Raw genomic sequence first — 22,843 nt, 5'->3', positions numbered from 1 at the left:
CACCCCCACCAGCATTCCCCACCCCACCCCTCACCCGCATTCCCCCACCCCACCCCCACCCGCATTCCCCCACCCCACCCCTACCAGCATTCCCCACCCCCACCAGCATTCCCCCACCCCACCCTCACCAGCATTCCACCATCCCCACCCCCACCAGCATTCCCCCACCCCCACCAGCATTCCCCCCACCCCACCCCCACCAGCATTCCCCCACCCCACCCCCACCAGCATCCCCCCACCCCACCCCCACCCTCATTCCCCCACCCCACCCCCCACCACCATTCCCCCACCCCACCCCCACCAGCATTCCCCCACCCCCACCCCCACCAGCATTCCCCCACCCCACCCCCACCCGCATTCCCCCACCCCACCCCCACCAGCATTCCCCACCCCCACCAGCATTCCCCCACCCCACCCCCACCAGCATTCCCCCACCCCCACCAGCATTCCCCCACCCCACCCCCACCCGCATCCCCCACCCCCACCACCACCATCATTCCTCCAGCCCACCCCCACCAGCAAACCTCCCACGTCATTCCCACCAGCAAACGCCCCATTCCCACTTCCAATCCCCATCCCATCTCCATCAGTATCACCCACCCCATCCCAAGCCACATCTTCCCAAACCCCCACCAACATTCCCCACCAAGAAACACCCCCTATCTCCACCAATATCCCCCAATCAAAACCCAACAGCATCCCCCACATCCCAAACCCACCAACACCCCCCCCCCCTATCCTCACTGGCAAGCCCCCCACTCATCCTAACCCTCACTCCCACCCCAACCAACCCCACCAACACCCCCCCATCCTAACCCTCACTCTCGCCCCAACCAACCCCACCAACACCCCCCCATCCTAACCCTCACTCCCACCCCAACCAACCCCACCAACATCCCACCCATCCTAACCCTCACTCCCACCCCAACCAACCCCACCAACATCCCCCCCATCCTAACCCTCACTCCCACCCCAACCAACCCCACCAACATCCCCCCATCCTAACCCTCACTCCCACCCCAACCAACCCCACCAACATCCCCCCTATCCTAACCCTCACTCCACCCCAACCAACCCCACCAACATCCCCCCATCTTAACCCTCACTCCACCCCAACCAACCCCACCAACATCCCCCCCATCCAAACCCTCACTCCCACCCCAACCAACCCCACCAACATCCCCCCATCCTAACCCTCACTCCCACCCCAACCAACCCCACCAACATCCCCCCCATCCTAACCCTCACTCCCACCCCAACCAACCCCACCAACATCCCCCCCATCCTAACCCTCAGTCCCACCCCAACCAACCCCACCAACATCCCCCCCATCCTAACCCTCACTCCCACCCCAACCAACCCCGCCAACACCCCTCCCATCCTAATTAAGGGTTATGGTGTTCGGGCCGGAAAGTGGAGCTGAGTCCACAAAAGATCAGCCATGACCTCATTGAATGGCGGAGCAGGCTCGAGGGGCCAGGTGGCCTACTCCTGCTCCTAGGTCTTATGTTCTTATGACTCTGCAATTGATCAATAAAGACGCTCAGTAATCAAAAAACGCAGTCATTCATCTTCCTTCTCTGTGTTTTTTCCTGTACTTCACACCCTGCTTTTACAATTTTTAAATTCACAATTTAATAAACATTGCACTTTCGGGCTTTCGGATAGCTTCCCACGTGATGGGAGGCAGACAGGAGGCTGGGGGGCGGGGGGGGGGGGGGGGGGTTGTTGCGGGGGGAGATGGTGGGTGATATAAATTGTCCCATTCCTCTTGTCCCGATCCATAAGCATGCAACCCACTCCACTCTCCATCTTCCACAACCCCACCCTCCCACCACCAACACAGCCCCTCCCACGGGTAGGAAAGAGAGCGTTGGACAGGATATAACTGGTCTCGGCTGTGACACAACTCCCTCCCTCAGTCAAATAGAATTTTTATTTTTAGTCGAATAGATTTCAATGAATACTTGAAGAATGTGGCCCTGCTGAGCTACCCAGTGACCAGATTATCTCTCCAATTACTGATATCAAAACAAACTGGTAACACAGCAGTATGGCGGCAAAGAATCTCCATCTGTACCCTTCCCTGGTACCAGACATGGATGCGACAAGTATTTTTTAAAAGAAAGTTACCCCGTTTCTTCTGGACATCTGCCACCTTCTCCTTCCTCTTATCCTTTTTCTCAAATGCTTTTTTGATATTAGAAACGTTAATGACCTCCTCAGGCTTTTTTTCGTTCAGATCTTCCGCTATCTTGGACATCTGCTTCTCTGGAATCTCCACGTGATGTGCCAGCAGCCCCTGCATTGCATCTGCATCAAGTGCGGTTTTAGTCCCAGGGTGTGAACCTATATCTCCGGGTAGGCAGACTGGGTCTTTCCCTTGCCCGACCATCACTGCGCAGGAATCAGCCGCTCTTTCGCCTGCTTCAGGTGCACCGGTGGGCCCCCCCTTCAGGTTTTGATCAAACTCAACCTCTCTGCTAATGTTGCGGGTAGACGACCCACCATTGTCAGTTTCATCACGCTCATTAACAGGTTCATTCGGTGGAGATTTGCACGGTCCACTGTCCTCTGAAGTTGCGCCAACTTCCCTAACTTGCTCCTTTTGTGGGGTTTGATCAGCTTCATTGGTCTGGAGGCTAAGTGCAAGGCTGCATTTCTGGATTTGTGATGCGTGATCAAATTGACTGTCTTCATTCTCATTCCGGTTTACGTCCTTCATACTGAGTTCCCTCCCCTGAACACTCTGTACCATTACATTAGATTTACTGAGCTGGCCTGCTCGCTGGGACAGATTGTCCTGTCCACTGCTGTCAGCATCACCAGACTGGCAGAGCTCTTTGACACTTGTGTTGAAGCTAGCTTCTCCACTGCAGGGAGTTTGGATCACATTTACTTCCTGCCTAACCAGTGCAACATGGTCCAATCCAGACTCACCTGCTCTTTCCAGGGGTGGGTGAGGTGAAGCACCTGTTTCGTACTGATCTGACGCGCTGGTATTCCCAGGCCCTGCAGCTTGTTCCAGATCATTGCTCTGTACCCAGTCAAGGTGGGAAAAAGTGTTGGATTGTACTTTGGAATTGAATCTGTCTGTCTCTATGCATGATGCACTTTGGTTTAACCAGCTGCCTCCCACTTTGGTCTTCTCTGCTTGGCTGAAGTTACAACTAACACCAGCGTTCGAAGTTTGATTAGAAAGACTGACCTGTTCATTGCCCGTGTCACGACTGGACCTTTCATTATTCGTTTGTGCCTCCTCCCCAATGATGGAAGCACTGGACTTTCTCTCAGAGTCATCCTCCAGTGCAACATCTCCAATCTCTTCAGCAGACATAGCTTTCTTCAGCAGAAATTCATCATCTCCTTGTTCAGTTTGATCACAGTCACGACCTTCTGGACTGTAGTCGGCTGGGCTGTATTGTGGGATCAGCTCGCACACAGAAGGTGCAAGCAGATCCGATGAGCAACTTGCTTCACTGGGTTGTTGATCAGCTTTAGTGATGTACAGCTCCGTCTGAGAAAGAAAACGCTCCAGTCTTCGCTCACCTCCACCCATTGCTACCTTTTCGGTGACAGTATGGTCACCTAGACATTCCCTCACATTATTCTGACATGAATCTCCTGTTGTTTGATCAGTTCCTTCTCTGAAACTTTGCCTTTTGGCTTCCTCCTCACTCTGTTTCACCACTGACTCAATCTGACCCTCCGGTGGACCTGCAGCTGGTTCACTTAGCACTTCTGCAGTCTCTTTTTGTTCATTTACAAGAGGGTTTGAGGCAACCTCACCTTCCTGGACGTTCTGCTCGCCGGCTGCAACAAGGCCGAGGCTCTGGGTGGTCTTGCAGTCATCTTCTTTCTGTAGCCTTTGAACATTCAGTCGTTTCTCCTCAAACAATAGTTCGCCGGGTTCTGGAACTGTGTTGTTTAGATTTTTGACTTTCTCCATCTCATTGTCATCCACCATTTCTGAGCCACCGGCATTCTGCTGAACAGCTAATGACAGGACCCTTGGACATTCACTTTCCTGTTGTTGCCAAGCAGGCTCGATTTCCACAACTCTTCTGCATGTTGGAACAAGGCGCACAATATCCTCGCTGCACTCAGCTTTCGTTTCTGCTTCCATCCCGCCCTGAATAAAATCGCCTTCCTCTTCGGTGTCAGCGTTTTCTAGATCCGTCTCGATTTTTACAGCAGTAGAGTCCAGTTTCCGAGCAGAATTCCCGCCCTCCATTGCCTCGACATGAAGTTGACCCTTGACCTCCTGTTCCTGACACTTCGCTCTGTGTTCAGGGAGTGAAGATTCTGGGTCGCCTTGCTTCACATCGCTGTGGAAGGCAGCAACAGGCTCCACCTTGTTCAAGCTCACTTCAACATCAGCACTTCTGGCTTGGTTATCATCACGCCTTTCCTGCGTTTCTTCAAAGCCTTCATAGTGTGTTATTTGTTCCATTTTAACACTTTATAAAAGGAAGAAAAAAAATCACAAGTTATAACAGAAAGCAGAGCTAGTTTAAGAGACAACCAACCTCCACTGACTGTGCACCAGCTACTGTCCTTTTAAAGCCATGTAGTTGGGTGCTTTGCCATATAGTGTTCATCCCTTTCCTACTACGGTGATGTAATGGACTAGATTAAGCAGAAATTTCAGCAAGAGACAGCTGATTGGCTGAATTTAACCGAGTTGAGTAACACAGAATGACTTATGCCAAGAAAATCCACTGCAGCAAAGATAAACGAGCAATAAAATCCTCTCGAGATATACACACCCTTCATGTTCCCTTTTCTCCAACCCAGCTTTTGTTTAATGCTCCTCGCCCATGAATTCTTACCAGTTTTTTAACTGCAGGTAATCCAGAAGCAGGTTTCGCAGGAGAACGCACACTGAGAACAGCCAGGGCGAAGGCTCTTGCAAACTGTGATGCAGGGACACAATCTCTTATCTTGATCTCTGACCTCTGCTGGTTTACATATCCACACACACATAAAGGCTTGCATTGTAGCCCCTTCTCCTGCTCATTGGTTTACGCCAGTATCTGTGGTCTTTGAAGAGACAGGATTTCAATTTATTTACATTAGTTGTTGCCTGTGAAATGCACTGAATCATGTGACACCCTGCATTTATTTTCAGTGCAGGAAAAGATCGGGGCATCATTTTAAAATGTCGCCCTGATTTCTCAAGCCCCCAGCACTGTCTACAGACGCCCCCAACAACCCAGCTTACTTCTTAGGGGGTCCTCGAGCCCCCCTCTTATCCCACCTCATAAGGGGCAGGGCACCCCAGGGTCCGATCCCCGGCACGGGCAATCTGCCGCCCGGGCACCTTGGCACTGCCAGCCTGGCTCCCTGGCAGTGCCACCTGGGGAGGAGTTGGCCTCTCACGAGATTTAACGGCCTCGTTGTGCCCCGAGGCGGGCGCGCCGAGGATGTACAATCGGGCCCATAGTATCTGCTGTGCAAATGAGCTGTGAGACAGAACTTCCCCGGGTTTCAATCTAAATTCACGGCAAATCAGCTGATCACAGCAGGACAATTAAAACGTTGTCTCAACTGCCAGGCTGAGGAGGAAATGCAATGAAAAACGCAGCTCTGTCCCACCTGATAGTTATCCCGTACCAATGGCCAAGAAGGAGCTGGAGGATGCAGGGGGGGCCGGGGTGGGGGTTTGCCACAGTGGGGAACGGGCCGAGTGGGGGGCGCTGGCCTGGGGCAGGCGGGGGATGGGTCATGGCTAGTTGGCAGGGGAGGGGGCAGGGAGCCCCCTGATCCGGCTGATAACTTGGAATGTGAGGGGGCTGAATGGGCCGGTCAAACGGGCCTGGGTGTTTATGCACCTGAAGGGGCTGAAGGCGGACGTGGCCGTGCTCCAGGAGACGCACCTGAAGGTGGCGGACCAGGTTAGACTGAGGAAGGGATGGGTGGGCCAAGTGTTTCATTCAGGGATGGATGCAAAGAACCGAGGGGGTGGCGACCCTGGTGGGAAAAAGAGTGTCGTTTGAGGCGTCAAAGGTGGTGGTTGACAGTGGCGGGAGGTATGTGATGGTGAGCGGCAAGTTGCAGGGGGAGCGGGTGGTGCTGGTGAATGTCTATGCCCCGAACTGGGACGATGCGGGTTTTATGCGGCGCATTTTGGGCCGCATTCCGGATCTGGAGACGGGGGGCCTGATATTGGGGGGGGGACTTTAATACAGTGCTGGGTCCCCCATTGGATCGATCCATGTCCAGGAAGGGTAGGAGGCCGGCGGCGGCTAAGGTATTGAGGGGGTTTATGGACCAGATGGGAGGGGTGGATCCTTGGAGGTTCGCGAGGCTGAGGGCCAGGGAGTATTCATTTTTCTCCCACGTGCATAAAGCCTATTCCCGGATCGATTTTTTTGTTCTGAGCAGGGAGCTGATTTCGAGGGTGGAGGATGCCGAGTATTCGGCCATAGTTATTTCGGATCATGCCCCGCACTGGGTGGACCTCAAGCTGGGGGAGGAGAGAGACCAGCGCCCGCTCTGGCGCCTGGAGGTGGGACTGCTGGCGGACGAGGAGGTGGGCGGGCGGGTTCGGGGGTGTATCAAGAGGTACTTAGAGGCCAATGATAATGGGGAGGTCCGAGTGGGGACGGTTTGGGAGGCATTGAAGGCGGTGATTAGAGGGGAGTTGATTTCCATCCGAGCCCATAGGGAGAGGGGAGAGCAAAGAGAGAGGGAGAGGTTGGTGGGGGAGATGGTGAGGGTGGACAGGAGATACGCGGAGGCTCCGGAGGAGGGATTGCTGGGGGCGCGGCGTAATCTTCGGGCCAAGTTCGACTTACTGACCACCAGAAAGGCGGAAGCTCAGTGGAGGAAGGCACAGGGAGCGGTCTACGAATATGGGGAGAAGGCGAGTAGGATGCTGGCGCATCAGCTCCGTAAGCGGGACGCGGCCAGGGAGATTGGTGGAGTGAAGGATAGGGGAGGCAATGTGGTGCAAAGGAGGGTGGACATTAATGGTGTCTTCAGGGACTTTTATGGGAAATTGTACATGTCTGAACCCCCAATGGAGGGGGGGGGGTGGGGGGGGGGGGGGGGGGGATGGGGCGCTTTTTGGACAAGCTGATGTTTCTGAAGGTGGAGGAGGGGCAGGTGGAGGGGCTGGGGGCGCCGATTGAGCTGGAGGAGCTGGTCACTGGGATAGGCAGCATGCAGTCGGGGAAGGCGCCAGGGCCGGATGGGTTTCCGGTCGAATTTTATAAAATGTACGCAGACCTGCTGGGCCCCCTGTTGGTTAGGGCCTTTAACGAGGCAAGGGAGGGTGGGGGGGGGGGGGGGGGGGGGCTTTGACCTCGACTATGTCACGGGCGCTGATTTCCTTGATCCTTAAGCGGGATAAGGACCCCCTGCAGTGTGGGTCATACAGGCCGATCCCGTTATTAAATGTGGATGCCAAGCTGTTGGCAAAGATCTTGGCCACAAGGATAGAGGACTGTGTGCCGGGAGTCATTCATGAGGACCAGACGGGGTTTGTGAAGGGAAGGCAGCTGAACACCAATATACGTAGGCTTCTGAATGTTATAATGATACCGGCGGTAGAAGGGAAGGCGGAGATAGTGATGGCATTAGACGCGGAGAAGGCCTTTGATAGGGTTGAGTGGGGATACTTGTGGGAGGTGTTGGAGAGGTTTGGGTTCGGGGAGCGGTTTATCCGTTGGGTGAGGTTGCTCTATGAGGCCCCGATGGCGAGCGTAGCCACGAATAGGAGGAGGTCGGAGTACTTTTGGTTGTACCGGGGGACGAGACAGGGGTGTCCTCTGTCCCCCTTGCTCTTTGCGTTGGCAATTGAGCCCCTGGCCATGGCGTTGAGGGAGTCGGGGAATTGGAGGGGCCTGGTGCGGGGTGGGGAGGAGCATCGAGTGTCGCTCTATGCGGATGACCTATTGTTGTATGTGGCGGACCCAGTGGGGGGAATGCCGGAGGTGATGAAGATTCTCAGGGAATTTGGGGGCTTTTCAGGGTACAAGCTCAACCTGGGTAAGAGTGAGTTGTTCATCGTGCACCCGGGGGATCAGGAGGCGGGGATTGGTAGGCTCCCACTGAAAAGGGCAGGGGGCAGCTTTAGGTACCTGGGAGTCCAGGTGGCTAGGAGCTGGGGGGGCCTACACAAACTTAACCTCACTAGGCTGGTGGAGCAAATGGAGGAGGAGTTTAAAAGATGGGACATGTTGCCGCTGTCGCTGGCAGGCAGGGTGCAGTCAGTCAAGATGACGGTGCTCCCGCGGTTTTTGTTCCTGGTCCAGTGCCTCCCCATCCTTATCCCGAAGGCCTTTTTTAGGAGGGTCAACAGGAGTATTACGGGATTTGTATGGGCGCATGGGACTCCGAGAGTGAGAAGGGTGTTTTTGGAGTGGGGCAGGGATGGGGGGGGGGGGGGGGGGGGGGGCTGGCGCTGCCCAACCTCTGTGGGTACTATTGGGCTGCCAATGCAGCGATGGTGCATAAGTGGGTAATGGACGGGGCAGGGGCAGCATGGAAGAGGATGGAGATGGCGTCTTGTGTGGACACGAGCCTGGAGGTGCTGGTAACGGCGCCGTTGCTGCTCCCTCCAACGAGGTATACCACGAGCCCGGTGTTGGTGGCTACCCTCAAAATTTGGGGGCAATGGAGACAGCATAGGGGGGAGGTGGGGGGCTCGATGGAGTCCCCGATAGGGGGGAACCACCGGTTTGTTCCAGGGATCATCGATGGCGGGTTTCTTAGCTGGCACAGGGTAGGTATTAGGAGGTTGGGGGACCTGTTTGTAGATGGGAGGTTTGCGAGCTTGGGTGAGTTAGAGGGGATGTTTGGGCTCCCCCCGGGGAACATGTTTAGGTACATGCAGGTTAGGGCATTTGCCAGGCAGCAAGTGGAGGGGTTCCCTCTGTTGCCCCCACGTGGGGTACGGGACAGGGTGCTCTCGGGTGTGTGGGTTGGAGGAGGGAGGATTTCTGACGTGTACCACGTAATGCAGGAGGTAGACGAGGCCTCGGTGGAGGAGCTGAAGGGTAAATGGGAAGAGGAGCTGGGTGAGGAGATTGAGGAGGGGACGTGGGCGGATGCCCTGGAAAGGGTGAATTCCTCCTCTTCTCGTGCGAGGCTTAGTCTCATACAGTTCAAGGTGCTACATAGGGCTCATATGACTGGGACGAGGTTGAGCAGGTTCTTCGGGGGCGAAGACAGGTGTGCTAGGTGCTCGGGGAGCCCAGTGAACCACGCCCATATGTTCTGGGCATGCCCAGCGCTGGGGGTATTTTGGAAGGGGGTAGCAAACACGGTGTCGAGGGTGGTAGGATCCAGGGTCGAGCCAGGCTGGGGGCTCGCGATATTTGGGGTAGCAGTGGAAGTAAATTTAGTAATTTTTATACTTTTGTCTTTTTTAAAAATACGTTGCTTTTTTAAAAAAGTATTTTGGACTTTTATACAGTATGTTTTTATTCATTAATGGATGCAATAATTGTATGTTTGGGCAGCACGGTAGCATTGTGGATAGCACGATCGCTTCACAGCTCCAGGGTCCCAGGTTCGATTCCGGCTTGGGTCTCTGTCTGTGCGGAGTCTGCACATCCTCCCCGTGTGTGCGTGGGTTTCCTCCGGGTGCTCCGGTTTCCTCCCACAGTCCAAAGATGTGCAGGTTAGGTGGATTGGCCATGATAAATTGACCTTAGTGTCCAAAATTGCCCTTAGTGTTGGGTGGGTTTACTGGGTTATGGGGATGGGGTGGAAGTGTTAACCTTGGGTAGGGTGCTCTTTCCAGGAGCCGGTGCAGACTCGATGGGCCGAATGGCCTCCTTCTGCACTGTAAATTCTAATTCTATGATTTCAGTTACTGCTGTTTGGCATAATTACTTGATTTAAAAATAAATTCTGCATTGTTCAATTTTCTTTCAAAGCATAGGCAAATAAGGTGCTTAGGCTTCCTGGGCCTGATACTAGGTGTTCCTGAGGTTTAATTGTTGCTGTTTTGAAATAGATATTTATATATGTTTTTATTCATTGAACAGAATGGTATTCATGTATTTACATTTACTGTTTTCTGCTTATTTCCCAACTGTAACTTTTTTTGCCCTTCGCTCGGCTCAACCTGTGACATCTGTGCCCATCGTTTCTCCCAAAATTTGAGGAGAATGTGTCTACTTCCAATACCAAACTATTCCTGGGCACTTTCCCTTTTCCACAATGCATTACCCAGGAACTATTTGAATTATATTGGCGCCTGTAGTTCATTGGGCAGCACGGTAGCACAGTGGTTAGCACTCTTACTTCACAGTGCCAGGGTCCCAGGTTTGATTCCCGGCTTGGGTCACTGTCTGTGCGGAGTCTGCACGTACTCCCCGTGTGTGCGTGGGTTTCCTCCGCGTGCTCCGGTTTCCTCCCACAGTCCAAAGATGTTCAGGTTAGGTGGATTGGCCATGCTAAATTGCCCTTAGTGTCCAAAAAGATTAAGTGGGGTTACAGGGTCACGGGGATAGGGTGGAGGTGTGGACTGGGAAAGGATGCTCTTTGTAAGGGCCGGTGCAGACTCGATGGGCCGAATGGCCTCCTTCTGCACTGTCAATTCTATGATTCTACGATACTATGATGCAACCTTCAATTTCAGTAGACCTGTGGAGCTCAAAATAAACTTGTGGCAGTATGAAAAAGGCAAGTTATAGATGCATTGTCGTATATTCAATAAAAGAAATACACTTGACATTTTGATTGTATTCTTGGATAATTTTCCTCGGCCATATACATTGTTTTCATATGAAAACATGGGCTGGATTCTCCGCACCCTGACGTCAAAACCGTGTTTGGCGACGGGGCGGAGAATCCGTTTTCGCGCACAAAATCGGACCAGCGCCGGTTTTGCAATTCTCCACCGCCCAAAAATCGGCATACTCGTGGAATATGCCGCGCCGAGTATCCACAGCCTCAGGCCAGTTGCTGAGACCCGTCCCGCGATTCTCCATCCCCGACCGGCCAAATCCTTGACAGGGTGAACCTCTCATGGTGCCACCATCTGGGGTCCTCGCGTGGCTGCTGCAGATTCAATCCGGGGCCACCACAGTTGGGGGAGGCCAATCAGAGGCCAGGGGTGGCTTCATTCGGGCCACCATGCTGCCATAGGAATACATTTAATCACAGTCGGAAACCCAAAACAGAAGTGATATCAATAAAACACATTTTTGGCACTGAGCCATCAGAACAGATGGTCAAAAGCTTGGTGTAAGGTGCCTTTTTCAAGAAGTATGGATGTAGTTCCCGAATTTGGGGTTGTAACAATGTATGATTCAATTACAACGAGATGAGAGTAGAGAGTAATCGAGGCTTTATTACGCAGAGATGTGTAGCCTCCCACAGCTGCTGCCGAAATGGCTGCAGCTCGGTGAACACACACATTTATACTCCGCCTACTGGGCGGAGCCAGCAGGCAGGGATCTACCCCTGTACCTGTAGTACAGGAGCCTTACCGTATTACTTCTCATATGCGTAATATATACAACAGTGGTGACTACCACATTCACCCCCTGTTAAAAAAAGAGTCCATGAAAACAATGTATATGGCCGAGGAAAATTATCCAAGAATACAATCAAAATGTCAAGTGTATGGTGGAAAAACTATTTACATGTATGTGAACATTTTTAAAGTGTAGATTTTGGGGAAAGTTCACAAATTTAGCCGGTCGGGTGCCTTGTTCCTCCGTTTTGAGCGCCGCAGTCCCGGTGGTGATGCAGGCGCCGGCTCGGTCACCGGTGATACCGGGAGCGTGTAGTCCTCATCTTCATCCCTGGGTGGGACCAAGTGGAGGACAGATCGTCCTGGAACGGGAGCTGTGGTGTTGTGCGCTGGGGGAGGATGGGTGGCGCCGGGCAGTTGGATGTGGGGGGAAACCAGCTGGTGCCAGGTCCCTGAGGGAGACTGTGTCTTAGCGGCCGTTGGGGTACTGCGGGCATACTGAGGGTTTGCATGGAGTAGCTGTACCCTCTTGCCCAACGGGTCCACCTTGTGGAGCCGCATGTGCTTGTGGAGGGGAACGGGTCCTGAAGCTGCCAGCTACATTGGGAGTGAAACTCCGAAGGTGAACTTCCTGGGGAAGGCAAGAGACGTTCATGGGCTGTTTCGTTAGTCGCAGTGCAAAGTAGCGATCAGATGGAGTGGAGCGCGTCGGGGAGGACCTCCTGCCAGGGAGACCGGGAGATGTTTAGACCGCAGGGCCAGTAGGACAGCCTTCCAAACCGTCCCGTTCTCCCTCTCCACCTGCCCATTTCCCCGGGGGTTGTAGCTGGTCGTCCTGCTCAAGGCGATGCCCTTGCTGAGCAGGTACTGACGCAGCTCATCGCTCATAAAGGAGGATCCCCGGTCGCTGTGGATGTAAGCGGGGAAACCGAACAGAGTGAAGATGCTATTGAGGGCATTGATGACTGTGGCAGACGTCATATTGGGGCAAGGGTTGGCGAAGGGGAATCTGGAGTATTCATCGACAACGTTAAGAAAGTACGTGTTTCAGTCGGTGGAGGGGAGGGACCCTTTGAAATCCAGGCTGAAGCATTCAAAGGCACGAGAGGCATCACCAGGTGCGCTCAGTCTGGCCAGTAGAAGTGCAGTTTGCACTCCACGCAGACCTGGCAGTCTTTGGTGACGGCCCTGACTTCCGCAATGGAGTTGGGTAGGTTGCCGGCCTTTATGAAGTGGAAGAACCGGGTGACCCCTGGGTGACAGAGACCATCGTGTAGGGCCCAGAGTCGGTCCACTTGTGCGCTGGCACATGTACCTCGGGATAGGGCATCGGGGGGCTCGTTGAGCTTACCGGGGCGATACAAAATCTCTAATTGTAGGTGGAGAGCTCGATCCTCCACCTCAAGATTTTATCATTTTTGATGTTGCCCCGCTGTGTGTTATTGAACATGAAGGCAACTGACCTTTGGTCAGTGAGGAGAGTGAATCTCCTGCCGGCCAAGTAATGCCTCCAATGGCGCACAGCTTCCACGATGGCTTGGGCCTCCTTCTGGACGGAGGCCGAATTTCAGAGGCATGAAGGCTGCGTGAAAAGAATGCCACGGGTCTGCCGGCCTGGTTGAGGGTGGCGGCTAGAGCGACATCTGATGCATCCCTCTCGACATGAAAGGCAGCGTCTTGTCAAACGCGTGCATTGCGGCCTTGGCGATGTCGGCCTTGATACGGTTGAAGGCCTGGTGAGCCTCGGCCGTCAGGGGCAAAACGGTGGACTGAATGAGTGGGCCTTGTCCGCATAGTTAGGGACCCACTGGGCGTAGTATGAGAAGAACCGCAGGCATCGTTTGAGGGCCTTGGGGCAGTGGGGGAGGGGGAGTTCAATGAGGGGGCACATTCGGTTGGGGTTGGGCCCTAGAACTCCATTTTGCACCACATAGCCAAGGATGGCTAAGCGGTTGGTGTTAAACACGCATTTATCCTTGCTATACGTAAGGTTTGGGAGTTTGGCGGTGTGGAGAAATTTGGAAAGGTTAGCGTCATGGTCCTGCTGGTTGTGGCCGCAGATGGTGACATTATCCAGATATGGGCAGTCCGTACCGGTCAACCATTTGGTCCATCTCTCATTGGAAGACCGGGATCCCATTAGTGACGCCGAAGGGAACCCTAAGGAAGTGGTAAAGGAGGCCGTCTGCTTCGAACGCAGTGTATGGGCCGTGTGCCTTGCGGATGGGGAGCTGGTGGTAGGCAGATTTCAGGTCCCCTGTCGAGAAGACCCGGTACTGTACAATCTGATTAACCAGAGGGGGTACGCATCGAGCTGCGTGTACTGATTGATGGTCTGACTGTAGTCAATGACCATCCTGTGTTTCTCCCCAGTCTTTACAACTACCACTTGGGCTCTCCAGGGGCTGTTACTGGCCTCAATGGCCCCTTCCCGCAGTAGCCGCTGGACCTCCAATCTGATGAAGGTCCTGTCCTGGGCGCTGTACCATCTGCTCCTGGTGGTGACGGGTTTGCAATCCGGGGTGAGGTTCGCAAACAGAGAAGGTGGGTCGACCTTAAGGGTCGTGAGGCCGCATACTGTAAGGGGTGGTAGGGGCCCGCCGAATTTCAGGGTCAGATTTTGGAGGTTGGACTGGAAGTCCAGGCCGAGTAGCAAGGCAGCGCAGAGGTTGGGGAGGACGTAGAGCCGGAAGTCGCTGAACTCTACGCCCTGGATGGTGAAGTTGACGGTGCAGTACCCCTGGATCTCCACTGAGTGGGATCCGGAGGCCAGGGAGATTCATTGGGTAATGGGGTATACCGCGAGGGAGCAGCGCCTTACCGTATCGGGGTGGATGAAGCTCTCTGTGCTCCGGGAGTCAAGAAGGCAGGGTGTCTTGTGCCCATCGATCTTTACCGTCGTCGACGCGGTTGCGAGGTTGTGCGGCCGGGACTGGTCGAGCGTGATGGAAGCGAGCTGCGGCTGGTGTTGGTGGGCTGGTCGGCGGCGGTTGCGGGCGATGAGGGGCCCGATGAGGTGCCCGACGAACAGGGGTCCTGAGACACTGAAGATGGAGGCACCCAAAGGGCGCACGTGGCGGGCGACGTTAAAGAAGGTGGCGCCCACGGGCCGCACAAGGTCTGATGGGGGGGAAATGGAGGCGCCCACAGGCCATACGTGTTCTGATGCGAAGAAGATAGCGTCGCCCACGGGCCGCAGGTGGGGGGTGCAGGAACAATGGGCCTGGTTACAGCGGCGATTGACCGGACCTGGCACACCGCAGCGAAACGTCCTTTCTTCCCGCAGGCCTTGCAGATTGCGCTCCGCGCCGTTCAGCGCTGCCGGGGGTGCTTTGCCTGGCCACAGAAATAACACTTGGGCCCCCTGGGGTTGGCTGGCTGCCGCACGGCGCAGGCTTGGGGTTGGCTGGGGCGGTTGCTGGTGGGGTCCACGATGTCCAGGAGGGGGGCGCCGTGCGGTCGGGGGCGTATGCTTGTACATTACGGGAGGCTACAGTTAGTGATGTCGTGAGTTTCTTGGTCGCCACGAGGTCGCGAGTACCCCCTTCTAAGATGCGCTGGCAGATGTACGCCGACCCGATGCCTGTAACGAAAGCGTCCCTGATTAGGAGTTCGGAATGTTCAACGGCCGAAACTGCCTGGCAATCGCAGTCCCTCGCCAGGACGTGCAGGGCACGCCAGAAATCGTCCAATGACTCACCGGGGAGTTGATGCCGCATGGACAGGAGGTGCCTGGCGTAGAGTTTGTTGGTCGGCCGGGTGCAGTTCTTTTTCAGTAGCGCCATGGCCTCAGCATGGGTGGGCGCGTCCCGGATAAGGGGAAAGATATCGGAGCTCAACCGTGTGTACAGGATCTGGAGTTTCTGTGCATCTGAGGGTGGTTCAGTCGCAGATCCGATGTTTGCCTCGAAGCAAACTAGCCAATGTGCGAAGGCTGACATGACGTTGTCTGCTTGGGGCTGCAGCTGCAGGCGATCTGGCTTGATGCAGTGGTCCATCGCTGTAAAATCTCTGCTTAATAAATTGGTGCACTATCAATAACGACGAGACGAGAGTAGAGAGTAATCGAGGATTTATTAAGCAGAGAAGTGTTGCCTCCTGCAGCTGCTGCCGAAATGGCTGCAGCTCGGTGTGCACACACATTTATACTCCGCCTACTGGGCGGAGCCAGCAGGCAGGGTCTTACCCCTGTACCTGTAGTACAGGAGCCTTACCGTATTACTTCTCGTATACGTAATATATAAAAACAGTGGTGGCCACTACAATGTAGTCTGGAGAAATTAAAATCAGGGATACTCCAAACTGCCAGAATTGGAGGAGTATAGAGATCATGAAAGATTTTAGAGCTGGAAGAGACTTCAGAGACAGGAGGGGCAGGGTCATGGGGGAATTTGAAAACAAGGAAGAGGATTTTAAAATTGAGGCCTTATCAGATGAGAAGACTGCCAATGTCAACAAGCACAAGGTGATGGGGGAATGCAATTTGGAGCAGGTTAAGGAGCAAGCAGCAGAGTTTTGCTGGTCACAGATTGAGGCTAGCTAAGAGAACATTGGAACAATCAAGTCCAGAGGTATCAAAAGCATGGTTTAGGATTTTATCAGCAGATGAGCGGAGGCAGACTGAAAGGCAAGCAATGTTACAGAAGTGGAAGTAGGCAGTCTTGGGGATGAGCACTAGCTTCCAATCATCCTAAATTCAGGTCATCATTTCTGCTTACTGATGAGAACACAGACAGCTAATGGATTAACCGTCACACGGACTATGGACCCGATTCTCCCAAAACATTTATAAATTAATTTGTGGTGGGTTTTTCAGGAAGTTTCCCGCCGGCTCAGCCGGTGAGTTTTCCACCGCTATTCAATGACACTTTTTGGGCCCTGGGGAGTTTCTCACTGGTTTAGCCCACACTTTCTTCAGCACAGGGGAGCTGAACTCAGAGATCAGGTCGCCATTTTGAAAGGGTGCCCCAATCTCTAAGTGAGCTTCACCCCCCACCCATGGGCAATGTCACCCCCCCCCCCCCCCCCCCCCCCACACACATGGACACTACCCCACACTCCCCAAGTGAGGACACCCCGTTATGGGGCCCCTAGGGGTCTCCCCTCTTCAGGCACCCCCCAAGTCCCTTATAGCGCCCCCTTCCTTCTTGGACCCCCACCCATCCTCCCAGAGCCCCTACTTACCCGCCATGCACTCTCCCACCCTTCAAACACCCCCTCCACCTGCACTTCTGATCATGAAGCGCATCACCTCCATACTCCCGGAACGCCTTGGCCCACTTCAATTCGCATACCGTCGCAACCGGTCCACATCAGACGCCATCTCCCTGGCCCTACTCTCATCCCTAGGGCATCTCGAAAACAAGGACTCCTACATCAGACTCCTATTTATTGACTACAGCTCCACCTTCAACACCATAATCCCAGCCAAGCTCATATCAAAGCTCCTCATACCAAATTCATACCAAAACCTAGGACTTGGCTCTCCACTCTGCAACTAGATCCTTGACTTTCTGACCAACAGACCACAATCAGTAAGAATGAACACCAACACCTCCTCCACAATAGTCCTCAGTACCGGTGCCCCGCAAGGCTGCGTACTTAGCCCCCTACTCTACTCCCTGTACACACACGACTGATTGGCAAACTTGGTTCCAATTCCATCTACAGGTTTGCTGACGATATGACCACAGTGGGCCGGATCTCGAATAACGATGAGTCAGAATACAGGAGGGAGATAGAAGACCTAGTGGAGTGGTGCAGCGACAACAATCTCTCCCTCAATGCCAGCAAAACTAAAGAGCTAGTCATCGACTTCAGGAAGCAAAGTACTGTACACACCCCTGTCAGCATCAACGGGGCCGAGGTGGAGATGGTTAGCAGTTTCAAATTCCTAGGGGTGCAAACCTGTCCTGGTCCACTCACGTCGACGCTATCACCAAAAAAAGCACAACAGCGCCTATACTTCCTCAGGAAACTAAGGAAATTCGGCATGTCCACATTAACCCTTACCAACTTTTACAGATGCACTATAGAAAGCATCCTATCGGGCTGCATCACAGCCTGGTATGGCAACTGCTCGGCCCAAGACCGCAAGGAACTTCAGAGAGTTGTGAATACCGCTCAGTCCATCACACGAACCTGCCTCCCATCCATGGACTCCATCTACACCTCCCGCTGCCTGGGGAAAGCAGGCAGCATAATCAAGGATCCCTCCCACCCGGCGTACTCACTTTTCCAACTTCTTCCATCGGGCAGGAGATTCAGAAGTCTGAGAACACGCACGAACAGACTCAAAAACAGTTTCTTCCCCACTGTCACCAGACTCCTAAATGACCCTCTTATTGACTGACCTCATTAACACTACACCCTGTATGCTTCAACCGATGCCAATGCTTATATAGTTACATTGTATACCTTGTGTTGCCCTATTATGTATTCTCATGTATTTTCTTGAATTTTGTTTAATTCCCTTTTCTTCCACGTACTGAATGATCTGTTGAGCTGCTTGCAGAAAAATACTTTTCACTGTACCTCGGTACACGTGACAATAAACAAATCCAATCCAATTCAATCCAATCCAATCCAATTTATGGGCATGGCTCCCCTCACTCCCTGGCCCTTGGCAGTGCCAGCCTGGCATTCAGGCACCCTTGCACTGCCACTCTGGCACCCAGGCAGTGCTCCTGCTGGCTTGGCAGTGCCATCCGGCATCTTGGCAGTGCCAGGGTGCCAGCTGGGCAGTGCCAACGTGCCCACATTCCAGGGGAGGGCCAGGGAGCCACGCTGCACTTCCCCTGACCACCCTGGGTCTCCGGTGGCCCGGGGGATCCCCCCCCGTGTGCCATTCCGCCTGGTCCATATTTGTGTGGACCAGCACTGATCGGCGCCCGGCTATGGCCTCCCTGGAGAGGCATAAGAATCGAGGGAGGCCGTTGGATCCCGCGCAGATAGGTCGTAAGTACGTTTACGACCTACTTCCGAGAGCGTCATTTGGTCCCGCCCCGTTCCGACTCTGACATCACACGGGGCTTTGGGGAATCCCGGGGCGGCGTGGAGCCTGTTGGGAGGCCCGTTGGAGGGCTCTCCCAGCATTCTCCTGCCGTGTTGCGCTCAAGCGAGAGCCCAAAGTGGTTGAGACTCGCCCACTCGGTCTTTACATGTAAATAAAATAAGCAAAATACTGCGGATGCTGGGTGGGGTATTTTTATAGAAGCTTGCAGACCATAAAGGTTTAAAACAAACAAGATGCTGGATTCTGTGCCATGTGCCGCCGGTAATGAAGTTCCCAATCCAATGTTGGGGGAGAAAACGGGATCGGTGCCGATGCTCCGGTCTGTTAGTTTCACTGATAATTACTTCAAAATCTTCAAAGATCCTCTCTTGTCGGAGATGGGCATGGCCTGGCACTTGTGTGGTGTGAATGTAACTTGCTACTTGTCAGCCATGCCTGGATATTGTCCATTATTCGAGAAGTCGTGAATGGTGCTGAACATTGTGCAGTCATCCTCACTTCTGACCTTATGATGGAAGGCAAGTCATTGATGAAGCAGCTGAAGATGGTTGGACCTAGGACACAACCCTGCGGAACTCCTGCAGTGATGTCCTGGAGCTGAGATGATTGACCTCCAACCACCACAATCATATTCCTTTGTGCCGGGTATGACTCCAACCAGCGGAGAGTTTTCCCCCTGATTCCCATGGACTCCAGTTTAGCTAGGGCTCCTTGATGCCATAAGCTATCAAATGCTGCCTTGATGTCAAGGGCAGTGACTCTCACTTCACCTCCGCCATTCAGCTCTTCTGCTCATGTTTGAACATGGCTGTAATGAAGTCAGGAGCTCAGTGACCGTGGCGGAACCCAAACTGAGTGTCCATCCAGGTTATTGCTGAATAAGTACCGGTTGATTGCACTGTTGATGACTCCTTCCATCACTTTGCTGATGACGGAGAGTAGGCTGAGATGGTGGTCATTTGCTTGGTTGGATTTGTCCTGTTCTTGTACACAGGACACACCTGGGCAATTCTCCACATTGCTGGGTAGATGCCAGTGTTGTAGCTGTACTAGAACAGCTTGGCTAGGGGTGCAGCAAGTTCTGGAGCACAAGTCTTCAGTACTATTGCCGGAATATTGCCAGAGTCCATAGCCTTTGCAGTATCCACTGCCTTCAGCTGTTTCTTGATATCACGTGGGCTGAATGGTATTGGCTGAAGGCTGACATCCTGACATCTGTGATGCTGGGGACCTCTGGAGGAGACCAAGGTGGATCATCCACTTGACATTTCTGGCTGAAGATTGTTGCGAATGCCTCAGCCTTGTCATTTGCACATATGTGCTGGGTTCCTCCATCATTGGGGATGGGAATATTTGCGAAGTCTACTCCTCCAGTGAGTTGTTTAATTGTCCACCACCATTCATGGATGGATGTGGCAGGACTGCAGAGCTTAGATCTAATGCATTGGTTGTGAAACTGCTTAGCTTTGTCTATCACTTGCTGCTTATGCTGTTTGGCACACAACTAGTCTTGTGTTGTACCTTCACCAGGTTGATACCTCATTTATCGATGTGCCTGATGTTGCTCCTGGCATACTCTCCTGCACTCTTCATTGAACCAGGGTTGATCCCCTAGCTTGGTGGTAATGGTAGAGTGGAGGAAATGTCAGGATATGAAGTTGCAGATTGTGGTTGAATAAACTTTTGCTACTGCTGATGGCCCAGTCTTGAGTTGCTAGATCTGTTTGAAGTCTATCCCATTTAGCACGGTGGTAATGCCACACAACACGATGGAGGGTATCCTTAATGTGAAGACAGGATTTGTCTCCACAAGGCCTGTGTAGTGATCACTTCTTTTTAAAAATAAATTTAGAGTACCCAATTCATTTTTTTTTCCAATTTATCATGGCTAATCCACCTACCCTGCACATCTTTGGGTAGTGGGGGCGAAACCCACACAGACAGGGCGAGAATGTGCAAACTCCACATGGCCAGTGACCCAGGGCCGGGATCGAACCTGGGTCCTCGACGCCGTGAGGCAGCAGTGCTGACCATTGAGCAACCATGCCGTCCCAGATTGTGATTTCTAAAGCCTTTTGCTTTCTGTTAATAACCTTTTTTGGATAGCTTCATTTCTTAACCCACATACCAAACTTTCTCTAATGATGTATTTCAAGACAACACCAAAACCAAAGTATTAAACTAATTTCTTCAAAGTGTCTACTAATTTTGTGATTGATTCACCATCTTGTTGGTTACGTTCATGGAACCTGAACCAATCATTCAGATGAGAAGTGGTCCTGCAATATTTCCACAAACTCATCATAGGTTTTCAAGCCTGATTTTTCTGTTTGCACCAGACTTCGCAGTCGGTTGAAAGCTTCCCCTGCATTGTGCTCAGGAAAGTCTGGACTACTTTTGGATAGTGATGAATATTGTCGGAGAATACAACAGGACACAGATAGGCTGCAAAATTCGGCAGAGAAATGGCAGATGGAATTTCACCCGGACAAATGCGAGGTGATGCATTTTGGTAGATCCAATTCAGGTGGGAGCTATAAAATAAATGGCAGAACCATCAGAAGCACAGAGACACAGAGGAATCTGGGCATACAGGTCCACAGATCCTTAAAAGTGGCAGCACAGGTGGAAATGGTGGTAAAGAAAGCATATGGCATGCTTGTCTTCATCGGACAGGGTATTGAGTATAAAAGCTCGAAAATTATGTTACAATTATATAGAACGTTGGTTTGGCCACATTTGGAATACTATGTCCAATTCTGGTCACCACACTACCAGAAGGACATGGAGGCTTTGGAGAGAGTACAGAAAAGGTTTACCAGGATGTTGCCTGGTATGGAGGATATTAGCTATGTGGAGAGATTGAATAAACTGGGATTGTTCCCCCTGGAGAGATAGAGGCTGAGGGCCGACCCGATAGAAGTTTATAAAATTATTAGGGGTATAGATACGGTGAACAGTTGGAGGCCTTTTCCCAGGGCGGAAATGACAATTACAAGGGGCACAAATTCAAGGTGAGGAGGGATAGGTTCAGTGGAGATGTGCGGGGGAAGTTTTTTACACAGAGGGAGGTGGTGGTCTGGAATGCACTGCCAAGTGAGGTGGTTGAGGCAGATACGTTAGCGACCTTTAAGCCTTATCTGGTTAGAAACATGAACAGACAGGGGTAAAGAAGGATACAGATGGTTGGTCTAGATAGGACACGTGATTGGCGCAGGCTTGGAGGGCCGAAGGGCCTGTTCCTGTGCTGTATTGTTCTTTGTTCTTTGTACCATGTCCACCAAAATGTTGTTCGCCTGGAAAAAGAATTTGAAACTTTCAGTGCACGAGCTCCAGCAGTCAATGCTTTTATCATCCGCTCCCATCGTGGCAAAAGCTCCCGCCATTTTACTGTGGTGTTATAACCTGACTGTAGACCATGGGGTCTGCAACATCAGAGACCCTGTAGCCTCATCTGAATATGATCTCCCTGGATGAGCGGGCGGAGCTACACCCTTATTCAAGGGCCCTATGGGACATAAATACTCCAGCCCGAGTGTGGATCAGCCCGGGGACCTTTTGGGGAGTAGGAGATGCGTTATTGTAGGGAAAATAAATATTATGTTTTCTTATAATCATCGCTTCCGTGTGGTCACTCGCCTGGAACGTTACATATGGGAAGGCTTGCGTAAGCACAAATGTGCCACAAAGATTTTACACTACCTCACTTCCTTTTTTTTCTTTCAAACAAGATAACCCTGAGCTCAGTTTGTTGCTTTCCGCATTTGGAACACTCCCAGCCCTAAACTACTATTGTTGCAGGGTAGTTGCTACTCACAGTCGATGGAGCACCGTCTCAGAACTTTCCAGGCAGAGCATGTGGCAAGCTTCTTTTGATGCTGTTTTCACCAAAACCTTTGTTCTAAAGTTTGGTTCCTTCGCTGGTTGCTGCTATTATTTGACTCCCCTTTATTGCCAGCTTTGGCGTAGTGAAGCTTTTAGCTTCTTAATCCTTTTTGGATGGCTGCGCACAGATTGATGATTTTTCCAGATTGTTTTTCTTCTCCGTGAGTCTGCCAACCTGGTTCCGACCTCCTGGTCACCAGTTCCTTTGTGTGATTTTTAAAAGAGAAGCTTGCAGACCATTAAGGTACAAAACAAACAAGAGCTTTATTGGAACGGTGTTTTCTCACAGGTTGCTGAATAGACGGATTGTTAGCCTGCCAAACTGCCAATGATGTCATCAGTGCATCATGTGGTCAAAGTGACTTTGTTCCAACTAGGAACAAATATGACAATACAACACGGGGATCTGATTCAAACAACAGGTCTGTCAGCATCTGTAGGGAGAGAAACATCGTTAACATTTCACGAGGGGCAGCACGGTAGCACAGTGGTTAGCACAGTTTCTT

General features: G+C 52.5%; 1 protein-coding gene across 2 annotated transcripts in view; it reads right to left on the bottom strand.

Annotated features, from left to right (window-relative positions):
- Window positions 1-4,468, bottom strand: part of coro1cb (coronin, actin binding protein, 1Cb) — a 255,758-nt gene extending 251,290 nt beyond the window's left edge. Inside the window, exon 1 of one of the 2 annotated variants that reach the window (XM_038819220.1) lies at window positions 2,134-4,468. In XM_038819220.1, coding sequence (XP_038675148.1) covers window positions 2,134-4,453 — 2,320 coding nt within the window. In that variant the 5' untranslated portion in view covers window positions 4,454-4,468. The remainder of the gene's footprint in view (window positions 1-2,133) is intronic. The other variant, XM_038819292.1, reaches the window with a different exon arrangement.
- Between the last annotated feature and the right edge of the window lie 18,375 nt (window positions 4,469-22,843).

Source organism: Scyliorhinus canicula, chromosome 1 (genome assembly GCF_902713615.1).
Source record: "Scyliorhinus canicula chromosome 1, sScyCan1.1, whole genome shotgun sequence".
Classification (NCBI taxonomy): domain Eukaryota; kingdom Metazoa; phylum Chordata; class Chondrichthyes; order Carcharhiniformes; family Scyliorhinidae; genus Scyliorhinus; species Scyliorhinus canicula.
This window is presented reverse-complemented; position numbering and strand designations above follow the sequence as displayed.